Genomic DNA, 22,455 nt, shown 5'->3' on the forward strand with positions numbered 1-22,455 from the left:
ATTTAAAGATATTAATTGATATTTCAGTAATTTTCAAACTGATAGGTGTATTATACAAACCCTACTGAGTGAGTGAGTGAGTGAGTTTTTAGTAGTATCGATTCTTGAAAACAGTCTAAAAAGCTTAAAACAATAAAAGTTATGCTGCATAAACTAGTTTTACATGAGTGAGTATGGTTTTACGCCGTTTTAGCAATATTCCAGCAATATCACTGCGGGGGACAGCAGAAATGGGCATCACACTCATACAAACCCTAATGCAATATATCAAAAAACTACCTTGAAAACACTCTCAATTAGGGTTACTAAACTATATCTTTTTCACCTGCTGGCAAAATGATCTGCTAGAGAGCTGCCATATGTACTCAATATTTCAAGCCTCTGCTGGAGTAAATTGTCATTATATTTACGGGAAGAGAGTGTTACATAGCTATCTGGTGTCATGTTGGCAGGATATACAGTACCACCCGACTGACTGGCTATTTTTAAGAACTAAGTTCCATATCATTAATGTCAAACCATTTGAATTATCATTGAAACTTGAAAATGACAAGTCATGGATTTAGGACTAAAACTATTACACCAATAATATTTTTCCCTCCGTAAACACATTCCATACCATATACAATCTATTTTCATCATTTTTTTTATTATAAATAAAGCATTTTCACACATATCTGTGGGGGAAAAATCAGGAAACTCATTTGAAATCCTCTTTGATGTGCAACATCTGTTTGATTCTTTAACATCAAACTTTGGGGAAGAAACCTTTGAAGTCACAATCCTTCCAGGTGAGGAATATTTTTAAAAATTTAATAAACAAATAAACAACATATGCTTAACAAGTCTTCAGGAAAGCATTTTAGTAATTTGACAAATTACAAAAAAAACCAACTCACTTTCATTGAATCCATCACAGTTCGAGGTAAGAATCTTTTAAGCCCAACTTCTTTCTCTAAGTATTCAAAGTTAGACTTTTTATCTAAAGCTACTTGAGGCATGTCTTTGAAAAACCGCCTGAAAAGAGAAAAAATATTCAGTTTATTGGTTGATAATGACAAAGATATGGCCACACAAAAACACATTCTGTCCATTTAACAAATTAAACCATTCCAGTTATGGCTCAGTTGACCAATTACTGATTCTTTGTGAAAATATAAAATGAACAAGAAGGGAACCTCACAAGAAACACTCCCAACATGTTATGAATATTGCTTTCATGTGAATATAAAATCACAAATTAACAGTTACAGCAAACATTTCATGCAAATATGCATCTGAGCATACCTCATTTCTATACAGCCAAGCCTGATGGCAACTTCATGTGCAATTTGTTCGGCTATATCACGCATGTAGTCATTCCGAACCTGAAAAAAAACCACAAGTCATAGTAATTACCATAGAATTGCCAAATTGCTTTTGAGTGAGTGAGTGAGTTTAGTTTTACGCTACATATAGCAATATTCCAACAATATCACAGTGGGGGACATCAAAAATGGGCTTTACACTTTATACCCATGTGAGGAATCGAAGGAACACCTGTTTTTTTCATAATATCAAAGTTGATCTGTCATGACAGATTAATTAAAGCATTATAAAAGAATCAACTTGTTCCACTTCTTTTGAGCAGCACACAACACATACAGGTTTGATCTTCAATAAATGACCTTTCAAAAGACATTGTCAAAAGTATCTGGGGAATGCATCTTAAAGTTTACTTTCCCCAGTCATATCATCCCAATGTTATATTAGGGTACAGCTACACCACTCTGTCAAACAAGAACAAAAATAACTGATGCTTCATAATAACTCTTTTTCAATATGATTCAGCTGTAAATATACACTAAATACAGCAATCTGTGTCAGTCCAGGGATGGCTTCGTGATGAGGATGGAGATTTTATGAGTGCTTCTGGTACAACCAGTTTTGCACTTGAAGGATTGGTATTTCGTTCACAAAGTACAGAAAGTTTATTCAACAACAATCCCTTTGTGTGTCATGATTAAATTTACCGTGGGCTGTACATAGTAATTTTGTGACCATAGAAACCAGGAAATGTGTTTAGATATCGAGATTTCTACCAAAACCAGTTTTTTGCTAAAAAACATTGACAAACATTGGGTGGTTTCAGTGAGTTGGACAAGTGCCAGACACAGCTTTAAACAAATTCATCCTACACAGCCCATGTAAATCCATAATAGTTGGCAAGTATTAGGGGTGACTATTGAGGGGAAAACAACTAGTGTGATAGTCTATTGCAACATACTATTGCAAAAGCGATAGTCTATTGCGACCAACTATTACAACAGTTTTTTTCTCCTTGAATTGTCTCATTTGAAAGTCATTTCCCAAGTACAAGTAGTTTCAGTCTCTTTAATAACTTTTCTTTTAATAACTAACAAACAAACTGAAACCCAGATCAAGTAAACAGTTAAAACATAAACTCAGTGAACCCTAAATCAAAGTGAAGGAATCTGGTGCTTCCTGCTGTGCATTTATCAACGCAAGTCAGTTACTAAACTATCGATAGACACACATACTATCGATATGTGTTCTACCTTCTATTATATTGCTATTGGAGACTCAACAATTGCAATCCACTGATAGTTTGATGCATCATTACAGCCCTAGCAAGTATAGATTACTGCAGATTTAGTGTGAATGAAGAAAGTCTCTCAGCTCCTCATAATTATACTCTACCAATATTTTTCAACTGTTTTTTTTTTTGTGTGTCTGTGAAATTTTATTATTTCAGAGACTAGATATTTGTCCACTACAACAAGAGGGTCTAAGTATCTGCCTGTTTCTGAACAGATAAGCAACATCTCAATCAAACATGAGTGTATCATGTGATTTTGTTAACGATTCCTTTCGGACATATAGGTTTGACTGCAAATGAACCGTCGTTTTTAACACTGAACAGCAAAAGATAAAAAAAACATATTTCATGTAACAAAGAGCATTACCAATTAAAATCTTTCAAGTTCTTAACAAAGGATTATCTCTGATATCTTTTCTATCAGATTACAAGAAATCAATGAAATGTCAAATCTGACAGTCAACATTTTCTACGTCAGTACACAGGATAGAATACAAAATCAGATGAATGAAAATCTTTAACTTCATTTTTATGTCAAACTCTTTGATCCAGCATTGAATTTCATCACGATATTTAATGTGCATGCAATGCAAAGAGGAGGCCATGATTTTACTTCCCCTTGCAGACATGCAAACCTCCTGACACCGTCTCCCCCATCAGACTTAAGCTACTGAAGGTTGGAGCTTCCTAATTGACTTGACAACACAAGCTTAGTTTCACGTAACTGTGGATTGACAAAGAGATATCACTAATCCCTGTTCATTTCTCAGAGATTTCAGACAAGTATGCCAAAAATATCTGATAGGAATTTGACGTTACCAATTTTTTTAACCGAAGTGAGATCGGGTTTTCGAATACTGAGAAATATTTCAACTATTGCTTGGCTGGGACATCAGAAACAGGCTTTTCACATAGTATAGATGTGGGGATTTGAATCTGGGCCTTGACAAGGGAATGTTTTCACTGCTTGTCTAACCTATTAAAATGTTAAGTATGTGTGATTGTTTAAGAAAGCTGGTTGTTTGATGATCAGTTAATCTCCAAAATCTTGTTATTAAAATATCCTAGAAGTCTCCATTTACTTTTCTGTGCTATCATTCTGCAATAAGCTCACATTTTAACTTACTGTAATAGGCTATTTTATGTGGGAACTTGTTCAAGAAATATAATTCTAACAAATGATTCTATCCTTTAGTCTCCAAAGTGAGTGAGGGTTTCAGTTTTATGCTGCTTTCAGCAATATTCCAGCTATATCCCAGCAGGGGAGACCAGAGCTGGGCTTTACACATCAAATCAGGGTCTTCAGTGTGACAAGCGAATGCTTGAACTAACACCTCTCTCTCCAAGGTCTCATAATTGTTGGTGTTACACAGGACAGAATCACATTTTTTAAGACTATTTTTAGGACTTACTTTTTTCAGCACCTTCACTGAACATATTCTCCCGCAAGGAACATACCTCCACAAATTATAATCTTCCAGAAGTAATTTCAAAAATGAAACAGTGCTAACAAACCAAAGTATTGATTTCACATTTCATGACAAGGCATCATTCATTAATCTCTCCACATATCCCCACAGTATCGTCTTTGTCTTCAGTAATCAACACCACAAAGCTCTCCCCTCCTCCCCCACCCCCCCACCCTCTCATTTATTGCTGTCAGGTCAGTGTGCTCCTCATTAATTTCCTCCTTCCACTACGTCCTCCGATCAAGCGAAGACTTAATAGCAGGTGCTTTACACAGGTTGAAGAAATGAAGGAATTTTATCCCAGTCATTTTCCAGGATTTATTTTCTTTGGTTGAGTGTTCATTGCCATCAACATTGCTGCAAGTGATCATATCAGTCTGGCAATCTGAGAAGCTGAGGTTAAGATATTCAGCGACATGTTGCACTAACTGAATGCATCACTTGCACATACAAACTGCTTATCCTTGATGATTACTGCATCATAAAATATGTGCAGATAAATGATGGTTAAAACAAGTTGTACTACTATTACAACAATATTGCAATAGTATCTTCAGCACTGGTTATTTCCCTGTTTTATTCAACATGATGTTAAGTCTAATATGTCTCTCTGCGAGAGGTTCCACTACACTAAATCAGTATCACATGCTCCCTGAGCGAGAGCCGTATGTAAACAAGTGAAGAGAGACAGAGACATGTGACAGCTGTGATTGGATAAATAGTGTAAGATGTTTATGTTTTTTAAAAGCACATCCAACCAGTAATTAAAACTGACCACAATTTTAAGTATTTAGTGCTGTCATTTTTATCACCATCACTTATGCTTATTGTGTGTACAGATATTTTCCAGTAAGTGACATTTGGTACAGAACTGGGGTTGATGTGTTCCGCTTCCTGTGCTCGCAAAACGAGCCGAACAAGTTGGCCTGATATTTTATTTTTATGGTAGTTTAAAGGCCAGAGTGTACCCATGTGTACATGGAATGGCTGTTGATAGCCTGGATATTTAAAAAAAAAATATATAAGGTTACTATAGAAGTCTATTTGAAAACATTTGGTGGTGTGTAACCTAGAAAGTATGGAAGAAGCAATTAAGGGAGATAACTCTTTTCACAGAAATTGAAACAAGCACAAACATTATTTCACCAGTCCTCAGAGTTCTTAGCTTGTTTCGATTGTTGTTTCTGAACATACAATCAATATTTCATCAATATATGACAGTTACCTGTAAATAAGGTGTGGACCAGACAAATCAAGATCCTATAAATTGGATAGAGAAGTATTGCTTAGGGCGATAATATATTCTCATGTTTTTCACTGGTTTTACATTAGACACATCGAAAAAAGAAAAAATATTAGTGCTGATAAAGAAGATCCGATTTATGCCAATTACTGCAGTGTTACCTTATAATCAATGCATTACCATTGGTCCATGACCACACTTAAAGTAAATTAACAGTAGTTCAAGTAATCAAGACTAAATAAACATTACACACTTGCATGAGCTGTATCAGATATATTTGCTTCAAGATGTGAATGACAGACAATGCCATCTCCAACTTTGCACTAAGGATACCTGTTTAACTTCCACACCTGATTGGTTGGTTGGTTTGTTGTTTAATGCCGCACTCAGCAATATTCCAGTGAGTGAGTTTAGTTTTAAGTTGCACTCAGCAATATTCCAGCTATATGGCGTCCATCTGTAAATAATCTGAGTTTGGACCAGACAATCCAGTCATCAACAGCATGAGCACTGACCTACACAATTGGGATATGATGACATGTGTCAACCAAGTCGGCGAGCCTGACCACCGATCCCATTTTTCGCCTCTTACGACAAACATTGGTTGCTGAAGACCAATTCTAACCCGGATCTTCATGGGTACCACGTCTGTGAAACCTGCCCCTGATACATACCTGACTGACTGAGTTTGGTTTTACGCCGCTTTTAGCAATATTCCAGCAATATCATGGCGGGGGACACCAGAAATGGGCTTCACTCATTGTACCCATGTGGGGATTCGAACCCGGGTCTTCGGTGTGACGAGCCAACGCTTTAACCACTAGACTACCCCACCGCCCCCTGATACATACCTGATCATAGAGGTAGTAGAATGTCACTTTGTCTTTGGAATACAGCTCAGGGATATTTTTGGGTAAGTACCGCACTCGGAGTTCATATCTGAAAAATAACAACACAGTGAGTAGAGATTATCAGAATAACAGATCTTTACTTATGCTTCTGATTCGTAGTTATTTATCTTTCACTGGAAGCATGTTGGTAGGACTGTCAAGGACTATCCTGGTCATGCTTCTACAAATGATCAGTAAATTGTTTATTTGTTGTCTCACCCATACTCAAAGATATATCAGCTGATGTCAGAATGTAAATTATAAGTCTGGACAGTCCAGGGTCCTGATCCACAGAGCGTTCGTAGCGTTATGACCTGTACGTTTACTTATTCCCTGTTAAAAGAAGACTTCTTGTGTGAACCATATGTACGTTGTAGCAATATCAAGAAAGTAAGACTAGCCTTATCACAGTTTCGTTCCGTTTATTATGATTTAAGTTGTTATAAGGGAAAATTTCATAAGAAATCTACTGTGTGCAGATACTGTAAAATGAATGTCTTGGAAGATGAATACCATGTTCTGCTAATTTGTGATTATTATAGAAACATTAGAAGCAAATATATACCCAGTTACTTTACGAAACAACCGTCAAAACATAAATTCATCCAACTGTTGTCAACTTCTAATCGTATATTGATTGAAAATATTGCTTTGTTCATATACCATGCGATAAGAGAAACCCACTCTGCTTTTGAACTTTGTATATACCTGTACTATGGGCCTGTGGCCTTCAGTTCTGAATAAAGATTGATTGACCTGTCATAACTGTATAGTTTATCATAGGCTTACAAATGTCGTAGCGCTACGAACATTTTGTGGATCGGGATCCAGGGGTACATATCATAAGCATCAATCTACATAACAGGGACAAGATGAGACGTCACTGACATAGTCACCAAGTCTAACCAGCAACCAGAGAGTAGCCTCTTTCAACAACCATATCTTGCTGGGACCTACATACCCAGAATCTCTACAGATTTAGTGAGTAAGTGTGTTTGGTTTTCACATCACTATGAACAATATATATCATGACAAGTAAGCATAATATGGAGAAGAAAAGTTCAAAGTTATGTCGGTCCTACAGTGAGTATGGTTTTACGATGCTTTTAGCAATATCCCAGCATTACGTGGGGGGACACTAGAAATGGGCTTCACACACTGTAGTTATATGGGAAATCAAACCCGGGTCTTCAGCATGACGAGCAGACACTTTAACCAAAAGGCTACCCAAATGCCCCTGTCGGTCCTAGCAGGGCTGGAAATAACTTTAAAATTGCTAGTGTACTCCGGTACAGTGGCACAAGTAAAATCACTTGCCCTGATAATTTTCCCACTATACTGGCCGATTTTCTTGTTGATTTTTTTAAATAAACAACATAATTAACATTGGAAAGTCAACTGGACACCGATACAGTGTGATAGACAAATATGCCTGCCCGACAGAAAAAAACACTGGACTCGGGCATCGGGCAATGGGTTATTTCGACCCCTGTCCTAGACCTCAACCAGTTTGTTAAACCCATGAGCACAGGCATGGCACTGACAGAACATGCATCAAAATAAAAGTGATATTAGCAGATCCTGGTATTACAAAGGGAAACAACTCTTAACTCTGCAAAGTAAATAGCAGCAGAATGTATGATTTGGTTACTCAACCTGACTCAACCAAAATTGTCAACACTTCATTGACAATAATAAACTTCAAATTACTTCTTGTACATATCTCTTGGTGAATATTCTTTATTTCATAACAAATGAGATGAACTGTTATCAAAACAAAATGCACTTCCTTTGATTCCAACACAATCTGCCTGATGTTGCCAGTTTGGCTAGACTACAGGTAGTCCAATTACACTGATGCAGGAAAATGTGTCAGATAACAATACTGATGGATCTCATAAAGAAGTTATATGTTGATAATTGCACATAAAAAACAAACAATTTTAAACAAACCCCCAAAACAATGTTTGATGAAAGAAATGTGGCGAAAAACAATATAGCGGATATATATTTTCAGAATGATCTAAAAAGCAACAAAAAGCCAAATTCGGAGGTAAAAAAAACATTACCCACCAAATCAAATAACAATAGTGCACTTGGAAAGCCTGAATATTGAACCTACTTCCGATAACCTCTAAACTTGCCCCAAAAGCAAACACAAAGCCATTTTCTATTACAAGGATTTCCTTTTGTCACAGCTTACATCGGAAACCTACACTGTTCCTTTCATTACTGGATTCTAGAAAGTTAAACTAGACCCACTCAGTCCTGCTTGTCAGCATTAACCTTGGCTCCAGACCACCTAGGCTAAATGGCCTAAATGGTCTCGTGTTTATTATTGGCTCTTCCTGATTGACATTTAACGCAGTATTGTTTGGGTGCACAGAGCCCTGCCTGGTACACAGGGTAGCATCTATACTGGTGGTAGTTATGGCTGAACCATCCAAAGCTGTGACACGTAGGTCAAAACAGTGTTTGAGTGAGTGGGTGAGTTGAGTTTAATGCTGCTTTGAACAATATTCCGGGTGTATTATTGAATGCCAGCTTTAACATGGTAAGGAAGCTCTAAGTGATGAGTGAGTGAGTGAGTGAGTGAGTGGAGTGGGTGGGTGGGTGGGTGGGTGGGTGGGTGGGTGGGTGGGTGGGTGAGTGAGTGAGTGAGTGAGTGAGTGAGTGAGTGAGTGAGTGAGTGAGTGAGTGAGTGAGTGAGTGAGTGAGTGAGTGAGTGAGTGAGTGAGTGAGTGAGTGAGTGAGTGAGTGAGTGAGCGTGCACACATGAGTTTAGTTTCATGCCACTTTTAGCAATATTCCAGCAATATCACAGAGGGGGATGCAGGAGTAAGAGGTACATGGAGGTGTGAATTGAAAAAACGATGTGCAAAGATTGCTTGAAGTACATCATGTACAAATATGGAATGAATGCAATTGTATGTTATTATAATATTTAATAATATCCCAGCTTAATAATGGCACCCTGTAAATAGTGAGTCTGGCCCAAAAAGCCAGTGTTTGACAACGTAAGTAAGAATTGCACTTGTTTTTGTGCTATCAGAGTGAGTGAGTGAGTGAGTGAGTGAGTGAGTGAGTGAGTGAGTGAGTGAGTGAGTGAGTGAGTGAGTGAGTGAGTGTGAGTGAGTGAGTGAGTGAGTGAGTGAGTGAGTGAGTGAGTGAGTGAGTGAGTGAGTGAGTGAGTGAGTGAGTGAGTGAGTGCGTGCCACTTTGTACAGTATTCCAGTTTCCCCTGCATGTCAGTTTAAAAAAGGAAGAAAGCCCCAAGTGATCCAGGTCATTTTTGGTGAATTCCACAAGCATGTGTATGGTGACTGACAAACCTGGATTCGAACCCACAACCACATGTTTATCAAGCAGCCTTAGAATGCAACCCAGCATGGCCAATTGCAGTGCCAGTTTCATTTGGATCTAACAACGAACAATGTTTATGCGTACTTGGGACACCACACAAAGCCTGTTAAAGGAAAGGATTTCAATCAGTATTATAATCACATATCAGAAGCAAGATTGATCTGTGAGACAGATGCCAGATGACATCAGATCACTGAACAATGATGAAGTTTGTGTCAGCTTGTTAATATTTTGTGTTGTGAAGGTCACAGCTTTACCAGATGTTGAAACGGAGCATGTTCACCATGGAAGGCAACATGTCTCCAATAACTGTGGTTCCGGCATGGGGAAGGACAAAAGGTCACTCAATAATTGGACAACAACAGCAAAAGACCAGACAAAGTAGACGTAGTGGGCTGCTTCTGGTTCATATATTCTCCACCAATTGAGGCCTGCATGCTCCATGCTTACCCTCCATCTACTTCCTCGAGCCACCTGGTCCCCCATTCCTCGCGTATCTACCTCCCACACCTGTCCTCCTCCAATGACCCTGCCCCTCCTCCTCCAGAACCTTCCTCCACTACAATGGTGTTGCTCTCCCACCTGGACACAGCAACTCCTCCCAAACACAAACACTGTCTGCTGCCCCTCTTGAATGTGAATTGATCTGTACCTACTCTTAGTGTGCAATGCACCAACCTTTCTCTCCTATACATGTCTTCTTCATTCCAATCTCCCTCATTCATCAAGTTTACTCATCTTAAAGGTCCATCCAAAACACTCCAATCACTCTGCCCATCCTACTCTGTCTCGAAAGTACCATGACACAGGGATCAGTGCAGTAGCCATTGGCACTGTCCCTCCCATCTATGTCTCAAGTCTACCAATCCTAGGTGAGCATATACATGAGCGTATACGATAGCCATGTGATAAAAACCTATTTCTGCCAACTACCTACACCTTATTCTTGTAAGAGTTATTGAAGGGATACCCTAACACAAGACCATGAACAAAGCCTTATGATACATGTCATATCACCCTCTACATAAAAGGTACAATGACCTATAACCTATAACAGCCAGATGATATACTCATATCGCCACATATGCAAGAGGTACCCTGACATAGCAGCAACTGTAACAGCCATATGTCATAACCATATTGCCCCATACACAAGGGCTACCCTGACACAACAGCATGTGCAACAGCCACATAATACACCCAAATTGCCCCATATACATGGGCTACCCTGACACAACAGCATGTACAACAGCCACATAATACACCCAAATTGCCCCATATACATGGGCTACCCTGACACAACAGCACCTGCAACAGCCAAATAATACACCCAAATTGCCCCATATACATGGGCTACCCTGACACAACAGCACCTGCAACAGCCAAATAATACACCCAAATTGCCCCATATACATGGGCTATCCTGACACAACAGCATGTGCAACAGCCACATAATACACCCAAATTGCCCCATATACATGGGATACCCTGACACAACAGCATGTACAACAGCCAAATAATACACCCAAATTGCCCCATATACATGGGATACCCTGACACAACAGCACCTACAGCAGCCAAATATCACCATACTGCCCTTATTACAAGGGGTACCCTGACACAACAGCACCTGCAACAGCCAGATAATACACCCAAATTGCCCCATATACATGGGCTATCCTGACACAACAGCATGTACAACAGCCAGATAATACACCCAAATTGCCCTATATAGATGGGCTATCCTGACACAACAGCACCTGCAACAGTCAGATAATACACCCAAATTGCCCTATATAGATGGGCTATCCTGACACAACAGCACCTGCAACAGTCAGATAATACACCCAAATTGCCCCATATACGCGGGATACCCTGATACAACAGCACCTGCAACAGCCATATGATAGACTCCTGATTTGTATCTGAGAAGGAGGAGTTTGCTATCGTTGGCCAACTGCCTGTACATCTAACAGAGCAGCAAGATGATGACACCCATGCAGCCATTCCCCAGGTGATTCATGTTTCGGACTTGCTGATGTAGTTTCATAAAATGTGTATATAAGTTTGCGAAAACACACAATATACATTTCTAGAAGAGCATGAGCATTGATCTGGCACATGTTGTTATGTTCGTAGAGAAATCAGGAGAGACACCTTCAAAAGCAGTGAGACGGGGGTGGGGGGTGCGGGGAGGGGGGTGTTGGCAGAAACGAATGCTGGATGTTTATATGCCACTGTTGCACACATTCCTGGAAGAGGGGCATGAAGAGCGAACTGTACCTCACAAAAAAGTGTTGCTTGTTCTGTTGCCAACATCTTAATATTCCAGATATATCACTGTTCGATCCAGTGAGCAAGTACGGTTTTGGCGGGGGGACACCAGAAATGGGCTTTACACATTGTACCCATGTGGGGAATCAAACCTGGGTCTTCGGCGTGATGAGCGAACACATTAACCACTAGGCTACCCCACTGCCCCCTTATCAATCTAAGTCATTGAGTTTGGACAAGATAATCCTGTGATAGATGTTGCTAACAATAATCCACACTGTCAGAGTACAAGGACATGCTATCAACCAAATCATCATGTCATCAATGAACATTGAAGGAGACCCATTCTGACCTGGAATTCTCACTGGTACTTAATATAGGAGTATGTAAATATGATTTTATGCAGCATTTAGCATATTCCACCAATATCAAATAAAAAGTGAGTGAGTTTAGTTTTACGCCGCTTTTAGCATTATTCCAGCAATATTCCGGCAGGGGACACCAGGAATGGGTTTCACACATTGTACCCATGTGGGGAATCGAACCAAGATCCTCGGAGTGACAGACAGACACTTTAACCACTGGGCTACCCCACCGCCCCATCAAATGAAAGAAAACCAAACATTGGTTTTTGCTTTATGCTCCTACAACGAATAGAAACCTTGGTTTTCAGAGTGAAAAATGAAAGCTTTAACCATAAAGCTACACCATTGTCACCACAATTCACAATGTCCACTGTTTTGCAATGTAACCAAAAAAGAAACTCACCAGATATCAGATTTCAGTCTTATTTTCTTTCTAATTGAACAAAACAGTAAGTAATCTTAAGGTATATTAGTCTCCAACATGTTAATATGTACATGTGACTTGTTACACAGAGGGAATTATTTGAACTAACAAAATCTTGCATTTTCATGAAAGATTTTAATGCTTATAACATCCCTAATTGAAGGACCTTTTACATAAAACAAACTCCCATTGTTTGAATCGTGACCAACGTGATAAAACCTGTTTCTACACCCATGATATAGAATAGATATATCAAAATAAACTTTATTGATGCATGTGCCAAAAGGGAGGTATCTAGTTTAATACTAACAATTAATTATATTGTTCCAGATTTTCAAGAATAAACTGAATCATGTCAATTTTACTACAAAATCTAATGAAACACAACTTGTGTGTTTATCTTTGCCACAAATACGATTATGTATCAAGCTATTTCGGTTTGAGTTTTCATATCACATATCATACTCAGTCCCAAGTACTGTTTTCATGAAAAATTCATATTTCAAGATCCATTCACTTGGGAGAAGTAAAAAACAAATTTATCTTAATGGCAATTCTGAAGGAACGATCTTGATGGTTAATTATCATCGAATTGCTATTAAGACACAGGGAGAGAATGAGCTTTTCATGTGAGCTTGAGATTTGCACTAATCAAAAATGCATTTACACACAACATGTCTGTTACGTCCGCTTTCTGCAGGAACAATTTTGTTGTTATGAATCCGTGAAATGTTTCCCTAATAGCATGAATCATGCCTGTCTCCATGGAGTTTTCAATGGGGACAGATATAACCTATAATAATGATGAATTTTGTAACCATGTGCAGCTTGGTTCACATTAAATGGTCAGGTTGAGATACCAAGGATCTGTATTCGGTTCTGGATGGAAAGTGACAAATGTGAAATCTACAACCTGGTCATGAATGCGTGATCGACTGTTGCTGCCTTAAAATAATCAAGTCTGGACCAGACAAACCTGTGATTAGAACCATGAGCAACGATCCATAGAATTTAGTGAGTGAGTGAGTGAGTTTAGTTTTACGCTGCACTCAGCAATATTCCAGCTATATGGCGGCGGTCTGTAAATAATCGAGTCTAGACCAGAATTTAAGGGCAGTGGCACGCAATCAGCCAAATGAGTCAGCCTGAATTTGTTTTGCGTCTTATGACAAGCTGTTCAACACCACAATATTCCAGATATATGGCGGCGGCCTGTAAATAGTCGGGGGCGGTGGGGTAGTCTAGTGGTTAAAGCATTGGCTCGTCACGCCGAAGACCCGGGTTCGAATCCCAACATGGGTACAATGAGTGAAGCCCATTTCTGGTGTCCCCTGCCATGATATTGCTGGAATATTGCTAAAAGCGGCGTAAAACCAAACTCAGTCAGTCAGTCAGTGTAACTAATCGAGTCTGGATCAGACAATCCAGTGATCAACAGCATGAGCATCAATCTACGCAAATGGGGTATGACGACGTGAATCAACTCTATATGTAACATTGGTCGCAGGAAACTATTCTAACATGGAATTCACACTGGGCTATTTCTGTCAAAATGAAACAGAGACCCAATGTTGCTGGTTTTTCTTTCTGAACATGTGGAGTATGTTGATTACACAGTCAAGAATAACATAAGAGTACATTGTGGCAATGCCAAGCGATGTCTTTAGAACAATAGGTTGGTTCAGTCAGTTTTTCTCACACTGACTGACTGACTGACTGAGTTTAGTTTTATGTCGCTTTTAGCAATATTCCAGCAATATCACGGCAGGGGACACCAGAAATGGGCTTAACTCATTGTGCCCATGTGGGGAATCGAACCGGGTTTTCAGCGATGACGAATAACGCGCTTTAACCACTATACCCCACCGCCCTGCTCACACTGAAAGACCTTTGTCCTATGAAGATTACATTATGGAGAGTAGGGAATAACTACTGGGAAATATATATCTGTTTAAAGATTATTACTGCTGAAAGTTTCAAGGCAAGCCATGGGATATTTTTAATTAGCTCATAAATATTCTGTTACTTCATCGTTGCAGAAGATACTACAATAATGAAAGCAGGGCTTCAATTATTCATGGAACTAATCTGCCCATCTCAGATTAAAAGCCTGAATTTGTATTGACAACCCTTGCTCAGAAACCAATCCAACAAGATACCTAAGGCTGAGTGAAGGAATATGGTTTTATGGCAGTTTCAGCTTTATTCAATCAGTATATATCAGTAGATGGCCCATATGGGTACAGGGGTGAAAATAACCCATTGCCCAACGACGGGCAAGCAAATTTGTATATCATGCTGTACTGGTGTCCAGTTGACTTTCCAAATGTTAATAATGTTGTTTATTTAAAATATTAACAAGAAAACGGCCGATATAGTGGAAAAATGATCAGGGCAAGTGATTTTACATGTGCCACTGTACCGGAGTACACTAGCAATTTAAAGTTATTTCAACCCCTGGGGTACGATGTGTGAAGCCCATTCCTGGCGTCCCCCACCGTGAAATTGATGGAACATTGCTAAAAGCGGCGTAAAATCATATTCACTCACTCAGTCAGTCAGTAGAACGACATCATAACTGTGTTTCACACACTGTGGGGGATCACACCCAGGTCTGCAGCGTGAAGAGAGAGCACCTTCACCACCAGGATACCACAGTCCCATAATGCCAAGTATATACAACCTGAACTGGTTGAGTGAGTGAGTATGGTTTTACGTCATTTTCAGCAATATCCCAGCAATATCACAATGAGGGACACCAGAAATGGGCTTCACACGTTGTACCCATGAGGGGAATCAAACCCGGGCACGATGAGCAAACGCTTTATCCCGAACTGACTCACAAAGGGGAAAGAAATATAATGACACAAGTTTCTAAACTACACAATTTGTAAACCAGTTACAGGGGCGGTGGGGTAGCCTAGTGGTTAAAGCGTTGGCTCGTCACGCCGAAGATCCGGGTTCGAATCCCCACATTGGTACAATGTGTGAAGCCCATTTCTGGTGTCCCCCGCCGTGATGTTGCTGGAATATTGCTAAAAGCGGCGTAAAACCAAACTCAGGCAGTAAGTCAGTAAACCAGTTACAACAACCTTAAAACTAAGATAGCTGAAGACTTGGTCCTCAATCAACAAAATGGTTGCACCCCCATGACCATGTAGGTGTGTTCAAACATGGGAGTTAGTCATAGGGCTAGGATGACTTATTGGAATGGCCTACGGACAGATGTTGGAGAGATGTTGTTTTGTAGTGGTGTAGGCTGTCGGGGCCACAGGGATGTAGGGAGTACATTGGTATTGGGTAACATAGATCGTACAAACCTCCACTCTTCTGGTAAGTGTCTGGACTCATACTTCTGCCGCACCTGGTACATTGTCAGGTCGTTGTGAAGCCAGTAGTTCTCCCGGCTCTGGGTGTGAACCAGCTTCACCGCGAAGCATTTGGCGAAATAACGTTCTCCTGCCGCAAGGCGACCGACCACCAATCGAATGATATCCTGCAAAACAAAATGACAGTTCATTAGGTCATTCCACTCACTTGGTCATTTCACTCACTTGTGACATCTTCATCAGGGCTCCAGATAATTTTTCAACATCAGGAGTACGTACTCCTTATTTGTTCTCTATTGAGTACTGGAAAACCTTAAGTGTACATTTAGAGTACTGAATGGAAGCTAATGGACTATCAGTTATCTTGTGTTTCGTTTCATATATGCACCACAACATTGCTACTCTTGTGTAAACAGGTCAATAAACAATAGAACAATACTTTTTTCAGATAAATACGTCTGTAAATGATTCTAAGACCGTACACCATTGCTGTGGTGCGTATCTGCTACGTTTTCTAAATTATATCCTACCGTATCGTGCATATTTTTTATCTGAACATACGCCGATACGGCTCTTATCTGGAGCCCTGTTCATAATATGATGTTTATGCCTGAACTGGTTTTAAATTCCTCACATGTTTTCTGACATTCAATCTGTTTGTAATTTGATGTTTCATAGAAATATTCACAAAATCTTGTAGTTTCATTTGAAATATATATGACATTTATCTATTGACCAACTCCATAAAAACATGACCACAATGCATCATAATAGTTCTGAGTTTGTTTGTTGCACCATTTCCCCAAGGATAGACATGGACTCAAAAGATCATTAAAGCATAACAAGAAGACAAAGTCATCAATATCCCCCGCAATGGCAAAATACTCTTCATGATTATGTCTACGAGTTATGATTATGTCAAATATTTAGGTGTGTATATAGAAAAGTGGAAGGAGAGTATTGAAAGGTTTTTTAAAGTTCTGCTCCAGAAAGGAGCACTATCAACAATTTCAGTCTAAGTCGAACTTGTTGCCATGGAAACGCCAAAAATATTTTATTCAGAATTCCAAAATTACCAAAAGGCACCAGTACACCACCAGATCTATGTATGTGCCAAGTTTGGTAAAGAAATATTGAACGGTTTTAGAGTTCTGCTCCGGAAACGACAAATGTGCACGGACGGACGGACGGAGTCCATTTTAATACCCCCCGCAAAACGCATTGCAGGGGATAAAAATGGTGATGATGAGTTTCATCTCTTTGAATGAATAATGAGAAGCAAGTGTCCCTTGTCATCATGTTTCGTATATAAGACAGTTTCCCGTTGTTTCTGTTGGGTTTGCTTTTGTTTATAACACTGTTTTATGCCACACACAGTAATATTCCAGCTACATGAAAGTAGCCTGTATATTATCAAGTCCGGACCAGACAATCCACTGACTGACACAATCATCAGTGATCCTGACTAATAGATCCCATTCGTAAACGTGGCATGGGTACATAACACGTAAATGATCAAACACCACCTATATCTGAAACCAAACATTTAAGGAAAAACAGATAATGTCAAGCAGTTTTCAGGTACTGATAACTTAACCATTTCATATGTCCTGATTATTTTTCAGCCTGTTTGTCAGGCAGGTCATTCATCTCAGGTAAAATATTTACACACCATACCTTGTAATCGTGTCTCAATGAATGACGTTATTAAATTTGCTTCTGGTATCCTTATATTCATAGATGGGAATAGTCACACAACAGAAAACCATTTCAAACGCTGACTTTTCAAAGACAGGAATACTCAGACAACAGAAAACCACTTCAGGTATTAACAGAGAGTCCTAATCAACAGTCAATTTTCTTCTGTTGCACAGGACACTAACAAAGAAACTATGTAAAAACAACTTAAAATTGTTATGAATTTTACTTTTTCTACTTTTTGAAATAACAAGGTTAAACAAGAGTCAATATTCTCAGAAAAAGCTTGAAAAGAAAGAACTAACCTTCAATTTATGATCATTCATTTAAATCTTTGAAAAGAAAGATGACTCACAAGAAAAATTAAACTATTTTGTATCATAGAAATATTACTACAAATTCAAATACAAATTGTCTAATATATACAACAGATGTAATATATTTTCTAAAGTTAGTTGAACCTTATAACAATTTTGATAAAGATGTTGCCACATCTGGGTCTACAATGAAAAGCAGTTTCTATTATGGCAGTAGCTCTTCTGAATGCCTCAGACACAAAGCTCAGCGATAATTACTGGAAATTAGTTAAGTATTCCTTCACAGTATTGTGTATTCACGGTACAATCTGTTGAGGTGAGTAATGAGCATGAAAGGATGTGTGCATCAAGTGATGATTATCTCCATCTCCCCTTGGGCCGGCAGACAATCAATCACCACATCGGGACAATGTGACATGACCTGAGCCAAGTGCTGAATCATAAAGGTCAAGGTCGTGAAGGTCATGGACACAAAGGTCATGTTCACAGCTGCATGTAGTGATAAAATCAGCATTTATTTCCTTGTCGGTTTTGAATTTTTTACTTTATTTGTAAAAGGGAATAATGCAAAAAAAAATATAACTGTGCGCTCATTCATATGATGGGGAATGTATACAGCTTTATCCAATTATGAGATTAGAAAAAAGTAAAGTCACAGTTGTGAGGGGAATACAATTTGATCATTTTGAACTTGTGCCGTTACGTTACATCTGAGCAGTCACAGCAAGTGTGAGAAAATTAGTGCCTTTGTGTGTTCAGTGTGCAAAGTGTCTATGTATCAGGGTTGCAGTGAAAGACTCAAATGAACCATGGTGCATAAAACAGCAGGGGCCTTTACGGAACTCTCAACAAGAGGATTATAAACATTTGTAGCTCCCAGCAAAACAGAACAAATGTACAGATCCAAACCAATTCTTATGAATTGTTGGGCATTTCTGCACTAGAAGTTTGTATATTATGCCATAAAAGCAATTGAAGATATTTTGTGGTTGGTACTGTTTGTGTATGTAATCATGGTAGTGAGAGAGTGAGAGAGTGGGGTTTAATTACACATTGAACAGGCTACCAATTATATGGCAGTTATATGTCAGCCTTGTGAAAGAGAAAAAATTGAGGGAGTGAGTGAGTTTACTTTTACGCTGCCCTCAGCAATATTCCAGCTATATGGTGGCCGTCTGAAAATAATCGAGTCTCGACCAGACAATCCAGTGATCAACAGCATGAGCGTCGATCTACGCAGTTGGGATACGATGACATGTGTCAACCAAATCAGCGAGTCTGAACACCCGATCCTGTTAGTCACCTCTTACGACAAGCATGGGTTACTGAAGATCAATTCTAACCCGGATCTTCATGGGTAGAAAGCATTGTAAGTGATGGAAGTCAAAGACATATATAACTGAGCTATAACTCATGAAACCTAATCACCGCAAACTAGATTTAAACCAATCTTAGTTTTCAGACTTGCCCAAGGGATGTAACTCTGCACAGTTTATTGTTGCAGCTTAATGACTTGGTCTCCACGACTCAAGTTGATGACAATGTTACAGCAGGTGCCCTTTATGACTGAACATTCTTCAGGTGATTTGCTCTATTTTTCTACCCTTGTTTATGTTTAAGGAATCGTTTGACAAATTCAGTGTAAGGACACTGATTCGATTTCATCCATTAAAATGCACAAGTGAGATAACTCTGCGGACACCTTGACTCCATTAACCAGAAAACACCCAAAGCCGACATAGACAAAATCTTATCTCCCTTTCTGTTTGAAGTAAAGAATATCAGTTAAATTTGGAAAAGCCAGTGTAGTTGTAATGACCAGAGTTGGGAGTAAGAGTGATACACTCCTTGGTATCTTTGATACGGCATGATGGGATTCCAAGCATAGACCTTTATCTGGACAGGGGGAGGAATCACCTCAACCATCTCCAGATGATGCACTACACCTTGAGATTGGAACCCGGTAATGAGGTGCCTGTCATTCCTGTGGCACTGACTTGATGAGCCTGTTGCAGACTGATGTGTGTCTAAGACCAGATTTCATTTGTCAAAGATGCCACTTTGAAATTTATTTATGTTTAGGAATTCAATATTTTTAACACCTTTCAGTTGTAGGGCTAAGGCAGTGTAACTCACCATCAGCCAAAGCATAATGACAAGGATACCTTATGGAACATACACGTCCACTATTCATTTCAAACTGGTTAATTCAACAATTCATTTTTTTATATAAATACTTACTTAAATTTTTGTGAGACAATATCATGTAAAGACACATTTGCTTGTTCAAACCGACATTACAAAAAAACTTAGAAGCATAAAGTTTTTATTTCATTACAATCTTATATACACATTTCTGTAGGTTGCCACCAAAAACATGATATCACCACATATAAAAACAAACCAAGGTAATGTAAGGTTGTTTCCTCGCACCACAGACTCCTAATGACATGCACGCACGCATGCACGCACGCACGCACTCGCACACACGCCTTAGCTGAGAGAGAAAGTGGTGAGTGCTGAGAAGCGAGACAAACTTAAATGAATATTGTCAAACTTTTGAGCCATATCAATGCAAAGGACACCAAGAATTTAGGGCTTAACATGGGAACCAAACACGTACCTTCAGGATGACAGGGATAACACTACCCCATGAACCCATGTCAGATGAGAATGAGTGAGAAGATTTTCACACAACTTCTAGAAAAACTCACAGCAATACCACGATAGGTACACCAAAAATGGGACACATTGCATATCTCTGGGAATAAAACCTAAGCTTTCATGACTAGCAAACGCCTTAACCACAAGGCTACCCATTGTATGAAAATAGCAACATGTGACCTGGCCAAGTGTGTGTGAGTGAGTGAGTGAGTGAGTGAGTGAGTGAGTGAGTGAGTGAGTGAGTGAGTGAGTGAGTGAGTGAGTGAGTGAGTGAGTGAGTGAGTGAGTGAGTGAGTGAGTGAGTGAGTGAGTGAGGTTTTACCCTACTGTTAGCAATATTCCAGCAATATCATGGCAGGGGACACCAGAAATGGGCTTCACATTGTACTTATGTTAGGAATCAAACCCAACGAGTAAACACTGTAACCATTAGACTACTCCACCGCCCCCATCACACACAGGATTAGGTTTCATTACACATTGAAGGATGAGAACCTTGTTCGTGTTACAAATGGGAAATGACTAGATTGTTATACCGTTGTAAATAAAACACATGCTCAATTAAGCTGATTGCTCTGCCTTGTTACATAAATCAGTCTGGCAAGACAGCACCTGGAAGTCCGCATCTGACCTGGACAATAAACGATACTTTATGTGATTAGAGCAGGATGTGGGGGTATTGATTAACAATTTTCACGCATATCCAGAGCAATTTGAGAGATTACATTGCAATGAGGCATGTCTTGGGACACCATTACAATAGCAGGGATACTTAGAGAGACTCGTGGGTCACAGGGAATAAAATGATAGCCAGGCAGAGAGTATGAAACTAAAACCAATACTGACTGACTGACTGAGTTTGGTTTTACGCCACTTTTAGCAATATTCCAGCAACATCACGGCTGGGGACACCAGGAATGCTTAAACCAATAAGAAAGTAAGCACTTTTAAAACAGGGTCACACTGTGAGTGAGTGTGGTTTTAGGCCGATTTTAGCAATATTCTAGCAATATCATGGTGGTGAACACCACAAATGGGCTTCACACATTATACCCATGTGGGGAATCGAACCCGGGTCTTTGGCGTGACGAGAGAACACTTTAACCACTTGGCTACCCAACCACCCCGGGTCACACTGAGGTTCTGCTCACCTAGATCCAAACAGAAATGAAACTCATGACATTCTTTTCAAATCTGGCCTGGGTTTTAATTCCAAATAACATATGCCAAGGACACCCCAAGATTTCAGAGAATCTTGACAATGTCCAGTTTAAACACTTTCACGCAACAGTTGAGGGAGTGAGAGAAAGTTAGGGAGTTAGTTTAGTTTTACGTTGCTTTTAGCAATAATCCAGCAATATCATAGCGGGGAGAATTCACGGATCAAGCAGGCATCATCGTCACCTGATCATCATCATTATCATCATCATCAAATCCACAAGAACTACAGTCAAACAGTGTTGTGTTGAACATTGATATAACAAACTTGCAGCTGTCTCAAGTAAAAGTTTGGTCCGTTCATATGCATTTCTTGAAAAGGCCTAAAAAAAAAATGTTGTGGTTCCGATTACCCGACCAACCCTTGAATTCTGGTGCCGACCCTAGTTTTATTTAGACGTATGAACAAAATAAGATTTCAGATACTATAGTTTTTTCCCGGCACTAACGGACATCGGTCATTCTGATAGAGAAAGTCAGCTTGATTGAATAAACAATTTTAAAGTGTTATTAGTTCATACTTTACTTCTGAAAAAAAAAAGATGTAAAAAGAAGGAATTCCTACCTACCTACCCTAAATTTTAAAGAGGTGTAATTGGAAC

At 39.3% G+C, this 22,455-nt stretch overlaps 1 protein-coding gene and 1 long non-coding RNA gene across 15 annotated transcripts in view; both read right to left on the bottom strand.

The window, feature by feature from the left end:
* LOC124275391 (focal adhesion kinase 1-like) overlaps positions 1 to 22,455 on the bottom strand; it is a 161,447-nt gene that overhangs the window by 45,147 nt on the left and 93,845 nt on the right. For all 14 annotated transcript variants that reach the window (XM_046710931.1, XM_046710924.1, XM_046710923.1 and 11 more), the window contains 4 exons: positions 15,948 to 16,123; positions 6,163 to 6,250; positions 1,288 to 1,367; positions 900 to 1,017 (listed from right to left, as the gene is read on the bottom strand). In XM_046710931.1, coding sequence (XP_046566887.1) covers positions 900 to 1,017; positions 1,288 to 1,367; positions 6,163 to 6,250; positions 15,948 to 16,123 — 462 coding nt within the window. The remainder of the gene's footprint in view (positions 1 to 899; positions 1,018 to 1,287; positions 1,368 to 6,162; positions 6,251 to 15,947; positions 16,124 to 22,455) is intronic.
* LOC124275393 lies at positions 16,237 to 22,329 on the bottom strand. The gene is made up of 3 exons (XR_006898261.1): positions 22,253 to 22,329; positions 20,248 to 20,252; positions 16,237 to 16,247 (listed from the first exon to the last, which is right to left on the bottom strand). It is a non-coding gene; the product is annotated as an uncharacterized LOC124275393 (long non-coding RNA).

Source organism: Haliotis rubra, unplaced genomic scaffold (assembly GCF_003918875.1).
Source record: "Haliotis rubra isolate DU_JTF1 unplaced genomic scaffold, ASM391887v1 Scf2, whole genome shotgun sequence".
Taxonomy (NCBI): domain Eukaryota; kingdom Metazoa; phylum Mollusca; class Gastropoda; order Lepetellida; family Haliotidae; genus Haliotis; species Haliotis rubra.